The sequence below is a fragment of the Chenopodium quinoa genome, unplaced genomic scaffold (assembly GCF_001683475.1).
Source record: "Chenopodium quinoa cultivar QQ74 unplaced genomic scaffold, ASM168347v1, whole genome shotgun sequence".
In the NCBI taxonomy this organism is placed as follows: Eukaryota; Viridiplantae; Streptophyta; class Magnoliopsida; order Caryophyllales; family Amaranthaceae; genus Chenopodium; species Chenopodium quinoa.
The window spans coordinates 2152436-2174446 of NW_018742720.1; the positions used below are offsets into that span (position 1 = coordinate 2152436).

The window sequence follows — 22011 nt, forward strand, 5'->3', positions numbered from 1 at the left end:
ATTTTCCACTCTACTCATTTGATCCGACATTGTTAATTTTGTTTGTACTTCCCTGTTTTCCATCTATATTTATATAAGTCATACAAATGCACTCTTAAATGTTTTGTTAAAAGACATGATAGGGTGATACTCAATGCGTGGTTCCTACACCCAGGTGATCGACATGGTACACCTGAATTTTAAATTTTAAAATTTAAATTTCATTTTCAAAATGTTATTATCCAAAATACTATATTTAGTTCCCTTTCTTTAAAAAAATTAATAAATATTTTTCACCAATTTTTTCACCAATTTTTTTAAAAAATTTAATTATAATATTTATTTTAATGATTGTTCTGTGTACTTTTTATGAGGCTCTTTATATGACTATATAATATTATTTATAAAAAAATAATTTTTATTCTCTAAAATTATTTCACCGAAAAATAACTTAAGATTTCGTTTTTAAATTTCAAAATTTAAATTTATAAAATTTCGTTTTCAAAATTTTAGTTTTCAAATTTTTTTAGTATTTCGTTCATATTTTTCACCTTTAATATATATAGTTACAATATTCATTTTAGGGTTGGTATATATAAATTTTTTGTGATGTTCTATATGTGATTTAATAATGTTCTCTATTAGAAAACATGATGTACTTTATAGTTGTTTGTTACGTACAATTATTTCGTAAAACTATATTTTTTTTTCCTTATGTCCATAATTATACCATATAATGATTTTTATTAGATATTTTGATAGTTTATTTTAATTGTCCATTTTTTTATTGTAATTGCAATGTACTTTTATCGTTACATAATGTTCATTGCTTATTGTGAAATGTTCTTTGAATTTTGATTTTGGATCGTCGTAGGTATATATATATAAGTTATGTTCATTACATAATATTATCATGTTCTTTAATAATATTACGAATGTTCTTTAGATCTGAAAAACAATCATCAATAGAGGAGATCTCAAAAGAATATTGTCATCAACCTTCACAATCCTGATTTTTAAAAAATATATACGTAGTTAGTGATTATTAATATTAAAAAAATACATATATAGAATTAATAAATGATAGATTATTTAAAAATACAGAATAAACCAAAGAACATCGAAGCAAAGAACATAAAGGATAAAAATAAAGAACATTCATATACACTACAAGAAAAATGTGAATTAGCGACGGCCAAATTAGTCGCAAATCCGTCGCAAAAATGGATTTGCGACAGATTTGCAACTACTTTGGCTAGTCGTTAAAGACCTCGTCGCAAATCCATATTTGCGACTAATTTTTGGATAGTCGCAAATTTAGCGACGAATTTGCAACGACTTTGCAATTACCATTTAGCAACTACCTTTAGAATTTTAGCAACTAAACCTTTGTTCGTCGTAAAATATTTGCAACGGATTAGCGACTATGGAGACAAATGTTTTAAGATTATGGAGACCAATGTTTTGTGACGGATTAGCAACTACCATACGAACATTTTGCAACTACGAAGGCTAATTTATTTTGCGACGAATTAGCGACTACGAGCTTTTTTTTTTTTTTTTTTATTTTTTATTTTTGGCGACAGATTAGAGAATAATGAGACCAATTATTTTGCAACTAGCCATTCAGTCTCTAAAAGAAATCTGCAGTCACTAAATTTTGCAACCACCAATATCAGTCACAGAAAAAAGGGTTACTAAGCATAAATTAAACTAACCAAAATGTCAATTTTATTCATATATCAAAAATATCATCAATTTTGTATCAATATATTAAAAAACAATATTCTAAAACCATAAGAATAATTGTTTCAAAATCACCTCCCGTATAAAGGAAGCTACTTCCAATAAGAACTAATGATATACAAATACGCCTCCAATATATAGATCAACTGTTCACAAAATTACCACCAAGAAATAAAATCACTAAGTTGCATCACGATACAGGGTGACAGTAAACGTAGGAGGCTTCGTAGGATAGTAATGTTGGACAAGTGTTGTCATATCCTTCAATGTTTTGTGCTAAGCTTTTTTTCCTTCTTCCATGTTGCTTATTCTATCTCATGATTTTCAGCAATTTCCCTGGCATATTTTAAGCTTTCTGCCGCCATTTTTTGGCTTTCTTCTGCCTTGTCATTGTTTTCTTCCGCCATCTTCTTTAATTCTTCAACTTGAAAGCTTAGTTGAGATATAAATGATAACAAGCCTAGATAATTTATTTGACAGATTCTCTTTCTTATGATAGGAAACCAGACATACAATCATCTACAAACGCAACGTTGGAATGTTTCTCACTTTCTCAAGGGTATTTACATGAAGCATACATTGGCAATCTAATAACACATATACCTGAGTTCTCTATACAAGTATATAGGCCAAAAACCTAATGAAAAAATAAATAAATATGTGAACAACATCCTAATCATGATATATAATCACACAAGAAGACATAAATAAGATAGACTCAATGATTATATAATTGCAGCTTTTCTCCAAATTTCAAGCGTGGAGAGGGTGTTTCAATCAGACACTTGATTGGAAAGCAATTGACAAACCAATGTAATTAATTTTACAAGCATTGCCCTACTATTGTACATTAAACATTTTCAATGGAACCATGATGACTAGAGCAATCAATTCATTATAGTTAAGAGCAACAGAGCAGCGAGAACATAAATATGTGAGTTGCGACCTTGCACAAAAGCAGTTAATAGAGCATGTAATTCTACAGACTTCAAAAAAACATGACATCTAATAGCTACTCATTCATCTAGCCAACTTTGCACCTTAATAATCGATAGTGGTATCAATGAAAATCAGTTTTTTTTATACCAGGATAAGGAAGAACCAAGAGCAAAGCATCAGTTTTGGGAAGAATAGGATATCCGGTAAGTCTCAAATGAGGAAATTTATGTCTATGCTGATATACCCAGTATAACTAATCTAAGCTACGCATTAACTACAAATACTGAATTTAACATATAATAGATACAATAATCAGATAATTGTAATTCAAAGTAGCTTAAATGAAGTCATATAGTGTATACACAATCCTTTTTCTTTATTTTTGAAACAATTGAAAGAGAAGTGTTCAATCTTCATTAGGTAGGAAAACATAAATAGACAGAAACCAAAAAAGAAACTTAATAGGAACAAAAAAATGAAGCAATAATTGTTATATATAGTATACATCTAAACTTAATGCATCTGTGTATGATATCCATGATTTGCATATGCTTATAGTGAAACAAGTAGAATAGAACTATAGTAGATTGCTACAACTCAATATGTTTTACCTAATTAGAGAACAAAATTTCAGACCAGAGGAAACTACATACATCAAAATATGCAGCTGCATATGAGATATATAAGTGAAGTTAGTAAGATTGTGTTGCTTAGAAGTAGATTATATTGCTTAGATCCCTGTAAGATTCACATTTTAAGAGTTCTACAATATTATACCAGATAACAAAAGATAAGCCATAAATTCCAGGGGCTTCATATAAAAGGATATATTTAAAAGTCAGTTTATGAGTTCTACAGGTGGGTCTGCACCAATTGGATTCGAATTTTGAGGCGATTCCAGTTGCAGTAATTAAAATAGGATATCTAGTGTTAAAGAAAAATATTAGAAAAATTAACCAAAAATATTTTTTGGGGTTTTAAGACAGGTTTTGTCAAGTGGTACAACTGGAAAATCTGATAAGCATGTTAAGCTAGCAAGGGTTGTTTTCCTTGATGTTTTATGCAATTTCTTAGCTTTGTTTTGTAAGTTTTGCTTACATAGCTGTAGCCTATTTAAAGGCCTAAATTCATCAATAATATTCAGTTTTTCAATCCACTAAAATCCCCACCCCAACAACTAAGCCTTAGAACTTGGATACAAGTTTATTAGACACCTTAATTGAATTATATGAACAGATTTTGTACAGGTATATTATAGTTGCTTACAATTCAATGCGAATCACTACAAAGTCTTTAAACATCTAACCAAAAAGATTCTAACAGTATAAAATCAAACGATATTACCCATATAACATCAACGTAATTTAAAGCAGCGAATATCAAAAGCATAAATCTGAAACACATAGAAGCAGGGGGAATATTATTGAGCACTCATTATAGACAGCCAAATACATTAATCATTGACTCATATATTAAACAAGATAAATTATTAAACAAGCAATAAACATACCTAATTAGTGTCTTTTTCTCGACTTCTTTCTTTTTGACAGGGAGTTCTTTTAAGTGCTGCTTATATATAGACAACATATAATGGAGTTATAGCTCAATCGTAGATTAAATAGAAAAAAAAGGCAAAGTAATTAGGCAAACAGAATTGAAATTGACAAAATAAGTAAACATATAGTAATGAGAAATTGACAAAACCCAAACATTCGTTAATCGTATGGATAATAGCAAAGCAGATAAAAATTAAGCAAAATTGAAAGGGGAAATTAAAAAAACTAAAATATTGATGAGAAAAACCTTCTCTAAGGATGAGGAAATTCAGCAAATTGTATGGGTTGATTGAAATTCACAAATAGACTTGAAGAATTAAGCAAATTTTAAGACCAAATTCAATGTTTGGGGTTCTTCAAGCCAAAATTCGAGATTAATATCGAGATTAAAATCAATTTACAATTCGCAATGGAAACCAGATTAATAAAAAAATTGGACAACAAACTCAATGATAACCCTTCGTAGTTGGAAAATTGCAGTAAGAAGAAGATGGAATAGACGCTAGGAAAAGGAAGAATTCGTAACTAACCTTGGTGGACTGGAGATATGGTGGCGCAGCGGCGGAAGAAGACAACGTCGACGGGTTCGATCTGAAATGGCCTGCTTATGTTTACTGCATAAAGCTTGTACATTCGGCTGTCATTTTCTGACTGAAACTTTTATGTTTTCGTGGTTTCAGGGAAAGGAGCTTGGTGAGTGATTAGAATTGGTTATGATGACATACACTTATCAAGCCCTGGTTCTTTATCTGAAAAATATGGCTAAAAGAGTATGTAGACTATGTATTACTCACGTATTAATGTATTATGAATAAAGGAACTACTGAATGAGTGATGTACTAAGGGTTTTTTTGTTTTTTTTTATTTCTTTTTTAATAAATTTTAAAAAGAATGGTAGCGACCTAGCGACTACCATGTTAGTTGCAATAGAATGGTTTCAAAATTATTAACACTAGCAACTACAATTTAGTTGCAAAATATTATAAGAGCGGCGCAGATTAGCGACCTTATAGCAACTATTACAAGATCGGTTGCAAAAATTGCGACTTTTCGCCTTTTTCCGCCGCAAATAATATTTTTGCAACAGATTATTATGGTAGTCGCAAAAACCAGTTGCAAATTAGCGACCGCATAACAACTACTGCAAAATCGGTTGCAAAATTTGCAACTACTCGTCTTTTTCACTCGCAAATATAATTTTTGCAATTGATTATTGTGGTAGTCGCAAAAATCGGTTGCTAATTTCCCTTTTTCTTGTAGTGATAATTGTTCAATAACTATAACGACGAACATAAGTATAATTTATAAAGAACACCATCTTCAACATTTGACAAAATATAAAGAACATCATCTTCAACCTTTGACAAAATAAAAGAATATCATCTTCAACCTTTGTCATATGGATCTCAAATTCATAAATATCAAAATTGAAAAAAAAAACGACGATATTTTACAATAATCGTGCAAAATAATCACGAAATATATAATCAATCTAATAAGCAATATCCTGAAATTAAAATCCTAACAAATAAAATCAAATTATCTTCTCCGATTCATCGATTACAATGTTGTCATAATTTGCTCTGTATTTTTCTGTCTACAAAATTCTTTATAAACTTTATTCTCTCTTAATTCAAAATTGAAATATGGTGAAATTTATTTTTGAAAGTTATAAAAAAATGGAGAATATCACGTTGAATCCCATGAATTGTGGAAGAGATTGATTTTTTTTTTTTTTTTTTTAAAAAAAAAAAAAAAAACAAACAAACTGACAGCTTGCAAATGATATGTTAAAAACGCATCACTTAACACTAGGTGTACTATGAGCATGGTATGTGTAAACATGTTAGTATAATAAAATTACGTAAATGATATCTTATGTCACTAATCTCGAAATTGAAGGCATATAACATTGCATTAATGGATTATTATATTATCAACAACAAAATACAACATTAAGTTATTACAATTACGATCTAATATAAAATTTACATAAAGTAGCTAGCTAGGTTGCATCTTGAAAAGAAATAAAACACAAAAAAAAAATCAACTCCGTGAATATGATTCAAGTCTCTGATTTCATAGCAGTAGCTGACATGGCAACAACGGCAAGAATCTTCAAAACATTCAGCATTGGTAGTTGGACTACTTGTAGATGAAAGCTGCAATAGTCTATAAAAGAGTAAGCACAAAAAGTATGATTGCAGCGATCACTGACATGATTGTCCATGGATGATTGAAGTATTTGCTCCTCAAAATAGCCATCCATCGATTCCGACGGGTTGAAGCGTAGCGATTCAGAGCATCACCGACATCAAAGTAATTATTGTTGCGTCTTTCAATCACATTTTTGGTAATATTGTTGAAAAGCTTTACAGCATCATCATCACTTCCTAGATGATTACACACAATTTTATATTTAACTAACACTTGCACGTCTTCCATGGTGTCTATCAGTTGATCAAGGAAGATAATATAATCACTGAAGTAAGTATCTTCCAAATAATGGCACTGTTCAAAATAAACCAAGTTCCGTAGGGAAGATTCTGTGGAATCTTGTATTATTAATTTCGAAATCGTGAGTTTTCCGTTATCAAATGTTATATCAAGTGGATTGTCAGTTTCACCTGCCATAAATGTGACTCCTGCGTCAAATAGTTGTTTGGCAGTGTAACAAAGACGACCAGTAGAATGATAATCATTAGTTTTCGTCTTGAGATGACGCTTATGCAGCCTATTACTTAATGATGACGGATAGATCAAAGACAGCAGCTTGTGTATGTATGAATCTGAATCGGTCGTTGGATTTGTATTTGGTTGGTTGCGCAATGGTGTGCTCAAAGAAAGGCAACAACACATCCTTCGGAGATCCAACAAATGTTCAATTTTATCATCTTCAATAATACTAATAATGGCCTTTTCTCCAGGGATTTTAATACCAACACTAAATATGAATACAATAGTAACAATAATAAGAGGATTAGGTGTGCAGGTGTTACCAAATGCTATATCAAAGAATTCCTTGAGAACAAAATATGGAATTTGGTTTTCCAACCGAAATAAATCCCGTTTCACATAAATCATTTTTGCTCTTAAATTATTCCCAACTAAAGGTACATAAAACGAGAGCGGCAAAGTTGTACTCAAGAATAAGTAGACCAGGAATGCAGCATCAAGAACTATCATTTTAACAAACTCGTCGTTAAAATATTCAATATAAGGATTCAAGCTGTGACGAGCATTATTGCTGGGATGTTGAAGGAAGCTATCCAAGTAAATCCATTTAACCGCTTGCATGGGTTCTAGTTTTGGATCTTTATAGAATACGGGACCAATTGACATCACTAAAGGCTGATAAAAATATTCATGCCCCTTCAAGATGAATTCAGGAACTTTATAAATGCACCAATTCTCGTTAAAGGAAACATTCAAGGAGTCCAGCTCCTTACGCATTGAAGTTAATAGCACCCCGTTATTTTCATCTTGCTCTGTTATTTCATTTTGTAGAGTGTTGTTTTCCATCTGTATTAATCGTAGAATGTAAGCATATATCTCATTTTTCAAATAATTTTATCCATATGTTAATGAGACAGTAAGTATAGAAACTAATCAAATAGACGGAATCGACTTTTCAAATTCCCAACAAATGATAGCATATGCTTCAGATTATTATTATGGAAATTTTGTGTAGAACTACCCTAAAGATAAGGTCATTTGTGAACAACTATCCATTTTTTTTATTTGTTTAGAACTACCCGCAAGTTTGGAAAAGTTTGGGTAGCACTACCCACTAACGTTTTTTCGTCCAATAAAAATGTTATTTTGGGCCAATTTTTCACTTTTTTCAATTACAATGGCCAATTAATGCTAAAATAAGCAAAAACCCCAATTCAATTAAACCCCCAAACCTTAGAAATTAAAATCCCCAAATAATACTACACTCATGAACCCTAAAATGAATTATGATTAAAACCCTAATTAGGTTAATTAAAATAGATTAAAACCTTTATACAAATTGAGAGAATTAATTGGGTGGCAAAAGTGAAAAAAATGAGCCCCGATAACATCTTAAATTGGACGGAATATGTTAATGGGTAGTGATACCTAAATGTTTTCAAACTTGTGGGTAGTTCTAAACAAATAAAAAAAAAATGGATAGTTGTTCACCAATAAACCCTATCTTTAGGGTAGTTCTACACAAAATTCCCTATTATTATATCTTCTATAATCAAATTCAAATCAACATCAACTATATTTAACTAGAACTAGTCTCTTCGGAGACATCTGATATTTAACTAGAACTATGATTTAAATTTTATGGTTGGGGTTGATGAAAGAAAAATAATGGTACGGTATGATCAAGGCCATTTTAAAAATAATACACTTCTGTTTTTTTTTGGGAAATTCTCAACGGTGACCCCCTAGATTTTGCTACGCACCAATGGTGACTTCCCTATTTTTTTATTATACAAAATGACCTTTATTATGAAATTTATCTCACTTATGACATTAATAATTATTATTTAGTTAAAAAAAACTTACTATGGTTAATTTTGAAAAAAAAGAAAAAACCCTAAAAAGAAAACCACTAACCTAGCCACCACCTCCACCCTCATCCCCACCACGTAGCTAGGCCAACAACACCTCTACCCTAACTGGAGCCATCAAACCCCTCATCTAAAACGCCGACCTCCCACCAAACCGCCGAACTATCGCCCCCACCTTTTCCACCGCCTAGAACTGAACCCTAACCTCAAAACTTTCTATCCTCTGACCTTCGATTATCGCCGTGGGGTTGGTTTTGGTCGAGGAAGGGTGGCGGGTTTAGGGTTTGAGGTTTCTAGTCTGGGCGGGGATCAAAGAGAGATCGGTGAAGGAGAAGGCAGAGAAGAATGAGATAGAGATCGATCAGTGGTCAAACCTGGGTACGTAAATTTATGGTATTGGGATGGTCGGAGTTCTGGAGTTCAGGCGATTTAGAGGTCGTGACGGTGAGAAGGAGGAGAGAGAGTGAGGGTCGTGGGCGGGGATTTAAGAATGAACCTTGGCGGTGGTCGATGTAGAACTGGCGCAGCGTCACCGGAGGTCTGGGATAGCTTGAGTAGCATCAGTGGCAGTAAGAGAAACCTAAGGTAGCGTCGCCAGAAAGGGTAATGGTGGCTGGCAGGTGGGGGTGGCTGGTTTTTGGTGGTTGGGGCTAATTTTTTTAATTTTTTTTTTAAATATAAATCTAACCATAGTTAATATTTAATGAAATAAGGTTATGAGTGAGATGAAATTTTTAACTAAGGTCATTTTGTATAATAAAAAAAAAGGGGAGGTACCATTGGTGCGTAGCAAAAGTTAGGGCTTACCGTTGAGAATTTCCCTTTTTTCATTTAAAATCTTATCATTATTTATAAGATGAGAAATCTTCTATATTACTCTCAATATATAAAACACATAAAATAGCCATATTGGATTTAACTTGATTTTGTTCAATCAATAATTTATTAATGTTTAACTAGCTTTTCTATAAATATTCAACTAATTAAGTTATTCATGGTGAAAATAATACATTGGCAAACGAACACAGTTAAAATGGAAATAACATATAAAACAGGGGGAGTATTTGCTAAAAATAACTAAATTAAAAAAATGGTTAATTATGCAAGAATAAATTATATTCAGCAAAAAAAAAATTTAGATTTTGTAAAATCAAAAACTTTAAAGCGCAATAACTTCAAAAAAACTCATATAAAAATATCAATAAAAAAAATTTTAATCGTTAAAAATCAATAACTTTTTTAAAAAACTCATATAATAAAGAGGTTGTAAAAATAATTTAAGCTCAACGAAAATATTTTAAGTAATTAAGTTAAATATACCATGTTTGGAAAAAATAACAAATGTAAGGGATATAAGAGCGATTTCGTTAAATATATGAGGTATCGGAAAATAGATGTGTGATAAGAGCAGGTTAAATATTGGGGCCGTTCATAAAAAATTTCCCCCTACCGGTGGGTTAATTAGAAAATTGAACTCACCGGCGGAAATCATAAATTTCACCCAAAAATTCCACTATGCAATTTCTTTTTTGTGAGTTGATTCGAGCCTGATTTTGCTCCTTTAGATATGAGTTTGATTTTGCTCTAAAGTAAAATCAATAAGAGATTTAAGTGTGGTTTACTTTGAAAAACCCAATAAGAGATTTGAGTGTGGCTTACTTTGAAAGACCGTTAAGAGATTTGAGTGTGGTTTACTCTGAAAGACCTTTAAGAGATTTGAGTGTGGTTTACTCCGAAAGACCTTTAAGAGATTTGAGTGTGGTTTACTCCGAAAGATCACTAAAAGACTTGAGTGTGGTTTACTCTGAAAAACCAATATTTGATTGGAACTCGATTTTGCTTTGGAAAACCAAAAAATTGTTATCTTTGCAGGTTCCAAAAGAGTGACATTCCTGCGTAATTGATGATCGATGAGTTCAAAAAAGATGAACATTCTCATCATTGGAAAAAAAAAAAAAAATTTAAGGCGACATCAACAGAGTAGTGCACCTCGATCGACTTCAACAAAGTGAAAAATTGAAGGCGACATCAGCAGAGTATTGCAACTCGATCGACTTCAACAAAGTGAGGAATTTCCAATCGCAACGTTCGTATTACTGTCGTTACGATTGTGGGAGGGTGTTAGAGATATGATATATTGGAAAATATATGTGTGATATATTTTCCGTATGTATCTTATTATGAGAATAATATATTCAGATATATTTATGTTAAGATAATATTTAGTGAATATATGATTAAGATATATGGTATATCTTTTAGGAATATTGTTTCCTATCTTATGATCTTAAGTTTTGTATAAATACTTAACCTATTGATGAATAATAATGAAGCAATACAAGTAATTCTATTCTCTCTTTCTCTAAATTTGTCAGATTATCCATCAATTATAGGGAGTATAATATATATATGGAAAAAAACTAATTTAGACAAACTAAAAAGTAAAATAAAGCATATATAGACCCATGTTCACTTCATCTTAAAAAAATAATCTCAGTTTAGTAAAAATAATTTCATTTTAGCAAAAAGAAGTCCAGTTAAATAAAAATAAGTTTAGTTCAATATAATCTGTGACCTTAAAAGATGAAATATAACTGAAAATCAGTTAAAAAAAAATAGTTTCAGTTTAGTAAAATTAATTTAAGATCAACAAAAGTAATTTCAAATCAAAAAAAATAAGGCGAAGTAAATGGGACCCAAATTACGAACTTGTTTTACATTCATAATAATTTCTAAATAAAAAGTAAGACACCATATTAAATATTTAAATTATATGGAAAACAATTGCGGGGACTTACGGCTAATTGCTAATCGAGGAAATACTAGTTGATAAGCCAGATTGACAAAGAAAGCACATCAGGGGGTATTTTGGTAAAATACCTTAAAAAGGTAAGGGTAAATATGTAACATCAGGGAGACGTTAACATTTACTGGAAAATGTTGACTAACGTCTTCCCCAGTCAAAGCAGTAAAATTCCGTTAACATCGTTTGCATCAATTTCCCAATTTCAAAAACCGAGTCCCTGAAATACCATCTTCTACCACACACCATTACATTCTACAAAATGCCAGAATTGGATTGAAAATAAGGTACCCAATCATGAGTACTAACTAAAATTCAGAATAATATAACTTTTTATTAAACAAATCTGATCAAACCCAATACCCAACAACAAATATAAGCAATACTAATCTGTACATTAAAACCCAAATGTAAATATAGAATTGAATACCAGGAATTACGAGTAAGCAGGTAATTTGACTTGCTCGACAAACCTTCGCTTATTTCATCTTCCGAGCCCACAAGGATCGCCCAACAGATCTAAATGATTATAGCAATGTCGTTCCAAGGTAGAGGGTCAAATTTTTTAAAATATTCTGTTTTTCGTTTGGGTTTGTTGTTAACGGCTTTAATTGCCACGTTATATGGCCCACACTAAAGGCAGAAATCCGTCCTTAACGCGAAATAGTACAAAGGAATATAAAAATAATATGCAGTACGCTGTGTCTGGCTCTTGCAAATCTGTAGCAACAATTGGATTCAACACGTACACTGTGCCTCGCAAGGTACCCCGAAGAGAGTGGAAAAAAAATAAACTTTGAATGAAAAATATTTCGTACGTTTTAAAACTGTTAGTAAAATGTACGAGTAGATCTTTGCCTTGTACTGTTTTAGTTTTTATATAGCTTTTCAGCTTCTGCTTGACATTATTGCTTTACATCTATAATTAAAAGTACTCCCTCTATTTTTTAAATGCTACACTTTAATTTGTATATAAACTTTTGTATACACTCGATTTACACTAATATTACTATACATCGAGCAGGGGTAATTTTTTGCCTTTTTTTGAGTAACTTTAAACCTCATACAATTTTTATATACATAGACAACAAGAAAAGTTTTATAATGATAATTTAATTACATTCAATAACTAATAATAGATTTTTAGTCATTTAAAATGTGATTCTTTATTACTAATAAAACGTAGATAATTTTTATTTGTATTGGGTTACTTTTATGTATATTGGGATAACTTTTATTCATTTCAGGGGGAACTTTTGATCACTTTGGCCTATATTTATAATGAATGTACAATAATTACATCCGTTTTTTTTAAAAGTTTGTGTTTTTAGAAAAATAAATGGACTTCAATCTAAAACACTGTAAGGAGTACATTAAAAAAATAAAAATAAAATAAAAAAGACATTATAATGAGGTTAATATTTTGGACTTTTTGTGAATAATTACCTTATAAGGGATATAAGAGCGATTTTTCATCAATTATAGGGAGTATAATATATACGGGGAAAACTAAATTATACAATATAAAAAAAAGTAAAACAAAGCATAATAAATTGAAAGCTTGTTTTACATTCATAATACTACCTCTATTTCTTATTATGTGTAACAAAGGAATATTTTATATGTCACAAATAATACCCTTTATTGCACATAATAAGAAATGGAGATAGTAATTTCTTAATAAAAAGTAGGACAACATAAAGTATTAAATACTCAATATTTAAATTATATAAAAACAATTGCGGGGACTTACGGCAAATTGCAAAGCTGTAGCACCAATTGATTCAACACGTGCACTGCGCCTCGCAAGTTACCCCGAAGAGAGTGAGATTAAAAACAAAAAAAAAAAAAAAAAAAAAAAAAAAAAAAAAAAACTTTGAATGAAAAATATTTCGTACGTTTTAAAACTATTACGGAGTGCTATTATAATGTATGTGTATTCTTTGCCTCGGGCTGGTTTGCTTTTTATACAGCGAGCTTTTTAGCTTCTGCTTGGCATTTTTGTTTTACACCTAAATCCAAAGTACTCTTATCGGTATATAATTTTTGAAAAATCAATGGACTTCAATATAAGACATTGTAAGGAGTATTTTAAAAAATTATTATAAAAAATAATGAAATTAATATTTTATTAAACATAAATACTTATATGTGATATGTGGCTAGTATGGCTACTTCACAAATAATAACGTATTTAATTACATATTAAGGGTTACAATGATGAGGAAACGGGGTTACCTTGATGTATAAGAGATTATTTCAATGGAAAAATAGGGTTACTTTCACAAAAAAGTCAGTTATTCTTTCATTAGTCATAATAAAAATAAAAATAAAAATAATAGTGTGTTTAAGTAGGGACCATGAGAGGGGAGAGACAATTAATATTTAAATGAGTAAGTTGCTAAAAAAAGATGTGTAATACTAAAAAAAACCATTAAAGGAAAGTGTAACACTTTATATAAGCGACAACAAAATGAAAGTGCATTCCCCCTGTTTCTAATTAATTAATACGTTTAACTTTGTCATTTTACTATTAAATACTTACTCTGACTATCATTTTTAGTAATATAAAAATAAATTATAACATAAAATATATTGTTAAACAAATATTAATATGAGTTTTAATATTGTTTACTAATATTTGATCATGTAGTCAAACTAGTGCATTGACATTTGCTAGTTTGGCTATTTCAGTTCTAGAATTGGAAGGAGTAACACAAAATAAAATAAGGAGGGATTACTAATTTTATTTGTGAGAAATTTTCCCTCAAAAATGCTATTTTTTTTTATTAAATTCAATTAAAAATTTGAAATTATTTGCACATAATTAAGGATTTTAAGTGTCATTATTAAATACATTTAAATTTCAAGTGTTGCCTAAGCTAAGTCATTTAATTTCAATTCCATTCCATTTCAATTGATATCATTATTAATAAATCTTGTTTTGCTTCAAAAAAAAAAAAATCTTGTTATCATAATTAGCAATAATAATAATGTAGATTTGTAATTTTGTAAGTTGTGAGTGAAGGGATAAGGTTTGAGTGATATTCGTTTGGGAGTTGAGAGTGAAGAAGGGATAAACTTTGAGTGATAATTGTGAGTTGAGAGTGATGAAGGGATAAGGCTAACAAAAACCTTCAAATCCGAGGAATGTCACATCAAATTAATTTGAAATATCAAATTACTTGGAGGCCTAGCAAGGTCCGAAAAGTCTTCAAGTACGGAGAATGAAGAACAAAGGCACTCGTGGTTTATAGCAATTGTTCAATTATGGGAAGATATTTTGGGTAGACTGCTAGCTGGGAAGATATTTTATGTACGTAGACTGAAATTTAGGCTGTTCATGGTCCGATTTCGTTTGTTTTGGATCCCAAATCACAAAATTAAGGTTCGTAGTAATATTGGGATGGATTATAACTATTTGAGTCAATCAAATATAGGGTTGATATTAAAAAATAAAGCAAAAAAAAAAAAAAATCAAAAAATCAAAACATCTAGAATTAAGTATCATTGTTAGGATAATTGTTAGTTGAGATGATTAATACAAGAGGGGGGTGAATTGTATATAGTTCCTAATGACTACTTTTTGCGGATAAATAAACAATGCGTATAGGAACTTAAGCATACACACAAATTTTACGAGGAAACCTTCCAGGGCCCAACTGGAAGTAAAAACCTCGACCCTACCTTAGGGATTTCAAACACAAAACACTTCACTATAATAGGGCAAACACCAAGTTACAACCTATTAGACACAGACCTTTATTTCACAAGTTCCTCACTGGACTTGTTACTTGATAGGACCCTATCCTACCCAATCTAAGCACCACACTTAGATTCACTCGTACCACCAAAGTACTACTCGTACTACCAAAGTACAAAACACTCGTACCACCCCAGTACAAAACTCACAGCCTCACCAAGAAGCTTACACAAAACTGTATATTACACAAACTATAAAATCACCCAAATAACCCAACCAATATAAATATAAGACGCCTATTATAATAGGTAAGCAATGCACGAAATCCGAAACTAATATGATAAGTTAAAAGCTTGGTAAACTTACTCGTTTAAAGCACTGTGATTTCTCCACGCATAAACTCACCAAAAACCCAAATCATTTTGCTCTCTACTATTTATACAAGTAATACTTGTATAGAATGTAGGTTTTCTAAAAAGATAAATATGTTAACTTGACTTATCTTTATTAACCACGGTTTTAGTAAATCAGGTGGAATGAAATCTTTTTCGAAAAATAAGTATAAAAGATATTTATTAAGAAAACTTATCTTTCTTAATAAACCGACTTTAGAGAAAAATAATCTTTTTAGAAAATCTTTTCCTAAAATCTATCTTTTATTATTTTCTATATTTTATTTATTTACCAAGCAAACTTATCACGTTTCTAATAAATTTCGTGCACTAACCTACTTACCATATTAACAATAATTTCTAAGAATAAAACTTTAACAATTATTGCTGCGCCGTACTCTGATCAGATGAATTACTTGGGCTCCAAGCATAAGTTCCACCAAAGAACTTAACTACTAGTCTTCAAGTTCCTGTTAGGGAACGATCCTGTTAGGGAACTTAGTTCTTGCTAGAGAACTCTTCCTCTGATTTGTTTAACTTTTTCAATAAAGATCTTCTTCATGTCTTCTTAGATTCAGATGGTTCTTCAACCACCAAGATTATTCTGTACCTTGACTAATCACACACTAGAGAATCTTTATTAGATGAGTTTGCTTTTAGTTTAAGTTCCTCATCATCAAAACCTTTATACTTCAACAATAATCAATACAACAAATTCCTACTTCATTTTATCTATTACATGTTCACAAGAAAAGGTATGGCCTAATAACACCAAAGGTACCTTAATGTGATCAAAACAAAAGAATAATAACAATACTCATAATCCCTAATCTAATACTCGTATTAACATAATAAGCATGCACTATCAATTAAGAATGAACACATAAAAATTTATTGAGAATTTAAAATGAATAAATTAAACATCAATCATGACTAGGATTCTACCTTAATCTAGAATTTGGGAATTACTTACACATATTAACAAGAACAATAATTACAGAAAATATAATTAATATTTAAAGAAATTAAAGAGAATAAGAAAATACCAAATCTTGAATTACAATGACAAATAAATTCTTAAGTAATGACTCGTGAAACAACAAAGCCAAGGAGTTTTTATGATAAAGCTAGGAGGTTAGGATAAATAAAGAAATCAAAACGGGCTAAACCATGCAAGCACAAGCGTGCTGACGTGCCAATTTCCTTCGCTAATGTGCCTGTCTACTGCGCACATAACTCGTCAAAATTGGCCGTAATTTGAGATTTAGAGTACAGTTTTGTTCTTTTGTTTGAGGCGTGTAATATATCTAAAGGTTTTTTTTATTTATTTATTATTTTTTTTAAAAAAGATAATTTTTTGTTTTTTAAATAAATTAAATACTAAATCACTCTTAGTTGGTTTTACCTATGTGCTTAAATCTTATTCGTCGCTTTTGTTTAGGTGATAAGTGAATTTTTTAATTCTAAAGTAAAACAGAAATCTAATTTTTAGTTGGTCAAAAATGTACCTTTGCTTATGTGGCGCACCGAATGATCTTGAAAAATACATACGAAGTGCTTTATTTATATACTAGTTTTGTGCCCGGGCGATGCTCTTGTTGATAAAATTTTTTGATAAAATTTTTTGATTTCTGATAAAGAAGGATATTTAAATTAAATATACGATATCTTATCGATTATTTATAGAATAAAAAATTTTGTATACATCCGATGTACAGTATTAGTGCTACTATACATCGAGATAACTTTTATTGAATTAAGAGTATCTTTTAGACTTTTCGAGTAACTTTTATCAATATAGGATAAATACTTTTATTTATATTAGGGTAGCTTTTGATCATTTTGAGATAACTTTATCATGGATGTACAATATTTTATTATACATCCGATTTTTTTTAAATGTTTGTTTAAATATAATAGTGTACTTTTTGTAGTTTTGTTTATAAATAGATATGTATGTTATTGTTGACTTGAAGTTATTGTTATTGAACTTAAATTATTTTTAATGAAATGAAATTATTTTTACAAAACCAAAATCATTTTTACTAATTCTCTAGTATATTTTTAACTAAATTAATTATATTATAAATGAATCTCATTTTAAAGAATTTTTTGAAACGAATTTTATGATAGAAATAAAATCGAGTTGTATGATATTTATTAAAAATTAAGATTAAATAGAATTATATTGATAATAAAACTCTATACAACATTTTTATCTTAAAAAATCTATTCAAAACTGCTAATTTTATCATCATATGTGTCACAATAATACCTATTTGTTGCCTACGTTGCGTGCACTTGGCGAAAAATTAGAGTGTCAAGTGTCGTTGTCTTGTGACTTGGCTGCGAGGTCACCTTTATATTATAGTGATATGATATTAGATTATTGTGCAAAAGTAAATAAATTGTTGCAATGCTAATCAAATGGACATGGCTCAGCTCCCATGTATGGGTAATTTATGTGATCTATACAATAAGTGATTCATGGAGGCGGATGTACCATGCGCACAGTACATGTACATCCGTTCAAAAAAAAAAAAAGCGGAAAGAATATTATATAAAAATTTAAAAGAACATTTAGTTAAAGTGAAAATAATATTTAATTAAAGTGAAAAGAACATGGTATACAATTGTAAAGAACATATATCTAAAGTAAAAATAACATATTGTTAAAATGTAATGAACGTGATAAAAGAACATAAGACATAAAAAAAACAAAAAACTATTAATAACAAAGAACATGAATGACACTATTTTTTTTTTAAAAAAAAGTAAATAAAAACACTGTTAAATAATATTATTTTCTCCGTGTTACTTGATTGTGAGTATAATGTATTTTTATTTATGACATAAAATTCATTGTTTATTGTGAAATGTTCTTCAAATTTTGTTTTTAGATTATGGTGGGTGGATATAAATAATGTTCATTACATAATATTATCATGTTCTTTATTAATATTGTGGATGTTCTTTAGATGTACAAAAAAAAAAAACATAAATGCTCTTTGTAAAATAGCTATATGTTCTTTACAAAACAATTATATGTTCATTCCGCCGTTTATCAAAAATATGGATGTACCAAACATGGTACATCCGCCTCCACAAAGAAAATTTCATGATCTATAAAGTTTTATGTCATGTTCCCATTTCCCCAATATATTTGTCCAATATATATTTTTTTTGACGAGTAAATATTTTAGTTTTTTGATAATATTGTTAAAACATAGTTTTGGTACAGAGAAAGTATATTAGTAAACAAAATATAAAAGCTTATATTATAGAAACTTGCCTTTCGATTAATTAAACAAGTAAACAACACATAACATATGTGTTAAAAAAAAAACCAAATACATGAAAACATTTAGATTTTCATATTTTAGTAAAAAAGTCAAAGCTAGTACATAAAAAGTGAAATAAACAACTGCAAAAAAAAAAAAAAAAAAAAAAACCCGGAAAACGGAGAAGTCCTAGTATTAGTCGTATAAGAGTAGGTCTATATGTGAAGTTGAATTATATACACCTACGTGCAATAACTTAATTGATGAAACCAGAAATAGTCTGTAGCAGAGTAAGAATAAACATTATGAATGCAAAAATCACAGATATTATAGCCCATGGATGTTGGAAATAATCCCTTTTCAAAACAGCCTTCCAATTATTACAGGGGATGCTAGCGTATTCCAACAATTCTCTTTGAACATCCTTGTAATAATTCCAAGGGGTGTAAAGTGGATAGACTTTGTTGAGGTAATCAACAAATTCTTTGTTTCGACCCACATCAATGAGTATATTACTTTGTACCAAAATTTCAGCGTCTTCTATGGTGTTTATCAATGTCGCAAGGAAGTAGATATAATCATTCAGCTTGTAACCAGTATCAAATCCGGAGCATCGGTTGTAATATAGGACATTAAATAAGACACATCCAGCATCAACATCGAACCTAATTTTGGGAATTAGTAACACCCCATTATTCTTTGTAAATTTGATATCGAGTGGATTCTTACTCTCACTTGTAATATAGGTGAAGCTCCTGTCAAATGGTGATTTCTTGCAGAAAAAAAAAAGGTTAGGGTTCTGATTCAACCCTTAAGGGGTAGTTGCAAAGTTGACAGAGAATTAAAGGAAGAAAAAGGGAAAAGATTGATGCTTTTGGATGAATTAATTGAAGAAATTTATGAGAGAAGATGTTTTTTTGAGTTTAATGTTTCAATCAGAAGGTTAGGTCGAGGGAAATGAAAAAAAAAAGGAAGGAAGTTAATAAGGTGGGGTCCTCAACCGGATTTTTCCACCAGAATTTCATAAAAGGTGGTAATCTGAAATGTTTTTTAATTTAACGGGTGGTTATTTAAAATAAAACTTTTAATGGGTGGTAATTCCAAAATAGGACCCCTTTATGGGTGGTAATTTATAAATTTTCCTTATATTTAAAACACACATTGTACAAATATAAATATTCTAGTTGTTAACTTATCATGGCACCAAAAAAATGCAAGTCATTAATATAAGAAGTGAAAAGTAAGACAACATTGAACATCTTAAAATTATTAACTCAACATACAATACTACAAATAATATGAAAAACGACTGTGAGGACTTACATACGACAAATTGAATTGCTACAACAATTGGATTGAACACCGCCCCTCGCAAAGTAGCCCGAAGACGACAGCGAAATAAAATGTGTAATTATAATAAAATTAGAATGAAAAATACATTAAGTAATTTTAATACTATTATAATGTGTACGTAGTTCTTTGCATTGGACTGGTTTTCTTTTTATACAACTTTCTATCTTCAGCCTGACAGTATTGTTTCACACAATGGAAAGTAATGTTCTTTAGCAAAGTAAAGACAAGGGCAAATAGTACGTCGTAAAAGAGTATTCTTTTCCACAATAGGAAGATTTCAATATATACTTTTTTAATCAATTCAAGTTAAATATATTCCCTCACAAAATGTTACTAGAAGTTGCTCTTGTGGTTATTTTTTTTATTCTACAAATTAAAATTTGTGGGTAAGATTTTTAATGCAGCATGCAAAAGGTATATTATATTTGTTTTTTTTTTTTATTTTTTATTATTAAATCGTCAAGTAGAATATATATATATATATATATATATATATATATATATATATATATATATATATATATATATATATATATATATATATATATATATATATATATATATATATATATATATATATATATATATATTGGACCAAGTTATAATGAGAACCAACACTAAAATAAGAACTAGGAACTAATTTAGACCCTTAGATCATGTTAATCGGATGGCTCACATGCTTCCCGTGTCATTAATGGCATTTTTGTAATATTTTAACTTTATGAAGTAGTTTCCAGTTTTATTTCTCAAAAGTAAATGAAAATTTAGTAAAAGTAAATGAAATCAGTCTTAAAGTAAATGAAATTGTCTTAAAAGTTAAAAAAAAACTGGAAAAAGTTTGAAAACAGCAAAATTACGAGAATGCCATTAATGAGAGCGGGTGCAATATGAGCCATTAGATGGAGTGCGATCAATGGCTGAGATTAGTTCCTAGTTCCTATTATTCACCTTGGTTCTCACATGATCTCAATTCTATTAACATGAAAAATTGTAAATAATAATCCCAACTTTGCTCCACTTTTTTTTTTAATAATCTCAACTTAAAAAAAAAAAAAGAATAATCCCAACTTTGGGAGTTGTTTTCTTTCTTCAATCCCAAACCGGTCAACTAAAGTCAACGACCTCTATTACCAGGTTACATTACATGTGTCAACTTGTCATTGACGCTAAAAAATTAAAAATTTATAAAAAAAACAAAAGGAAAAAAAAACAAAAATCACCCAGCCTCCCACCGAAGCCCCAACTTCATCCACCGCCCTGCCCTCCGCCACCAGAAAACCTATGCACACACCCCGAAAACACTAGACCCCCCCTGAAACCTCCCCTCGCGTCGGAAACCATTGCTGCAACATCAACTTTTTTCCGACTCCGCCAATCTAACATCATACTTTCGCCACTCAGCTCGATCGAAATTAAACCTCCTTTGAGTTCTCCGCAATAACCCAATTGTCGTCGCCGCAGCAACTATCATATCCCAACTCCAACTCCTCAAACACCGCAACACCTTCCACAACAATGGGTTCAAGCATTGTCTCCGATTTACCTTGCTGCTGTAAATCTATGGTTTTAGGTGAAAACGAATTCAAGTGTTGTCTTCATGAGCATAATTCGAAGTTGTTGATGCTATTGGAGGCTGAAATTGATTAAATTAGGTATTGAATTGCTAATTGCAGGTGGTAAATTGGTGTTGAGGTAGAGATGGGTGTTGCGGC

General features: G+C 30.2%; 1 protein-coding gene and 1 long non-coding RNA gene across 4 annotated transcripts; both read right to left on the minus strand.

The window, feature by feature from the left end:
• Positions 1-1693: 1693 nt before the first annotated feature.
• LOC110723153 lies at positions 1694-5197 on the minus strand. Its single transcript, XR_002511674.1, has 2 exons — positions 4751-5197; positions 1694-4230 (listed from the first exon to the last, which is right to left on the minus strand). It is a non-coding gene; the product is annotated as an uncharacterized LOC110723153 (long non-coding RNA).
• Positions 5198-6101: 904 nt separating this feature from the next.
• LOC110723154 (UPF0481 protein At3g47200-like) lies at positions 6102-13610 on the minus strand. Of its 3 annotated transcripts, XM_021902476.1 has the most exons (3): positions 13324-13610; positions 11648-11825; positions 6102-7742 (listed from the first exon to the last, which is right to left on the minus strand). In XM_021902476.1, the coding sequence occupies exons 2-3, from the start codon at positions 11675-11677 to the stop codon at positions 6393-6395; spliced, it is 1380 nt and encodes a 459-aa protein (XP_021758168.1). In that variant the 5' UTR covers positions 11678-11825; positions 13324-13610; the 3' UTR covers positions 6102-6392. The 3 variants fall into 3 exon arrangements, with proteins under 3 accessions (XP_021758168.1, XP_021758169.1, XP_021758170.1); XM_021902477.1 differs by lacking the exon at positions 11648-11825 and having other exon boundaries at positions 12001-13609; XM_021902478.1 differs by lacking the exon at positions 11648-11825 and having other exon boundaries at positions 13324-13604.
• Between the last annotated feature and the right edge of the window lie 8401 nt (positions 13611-22011).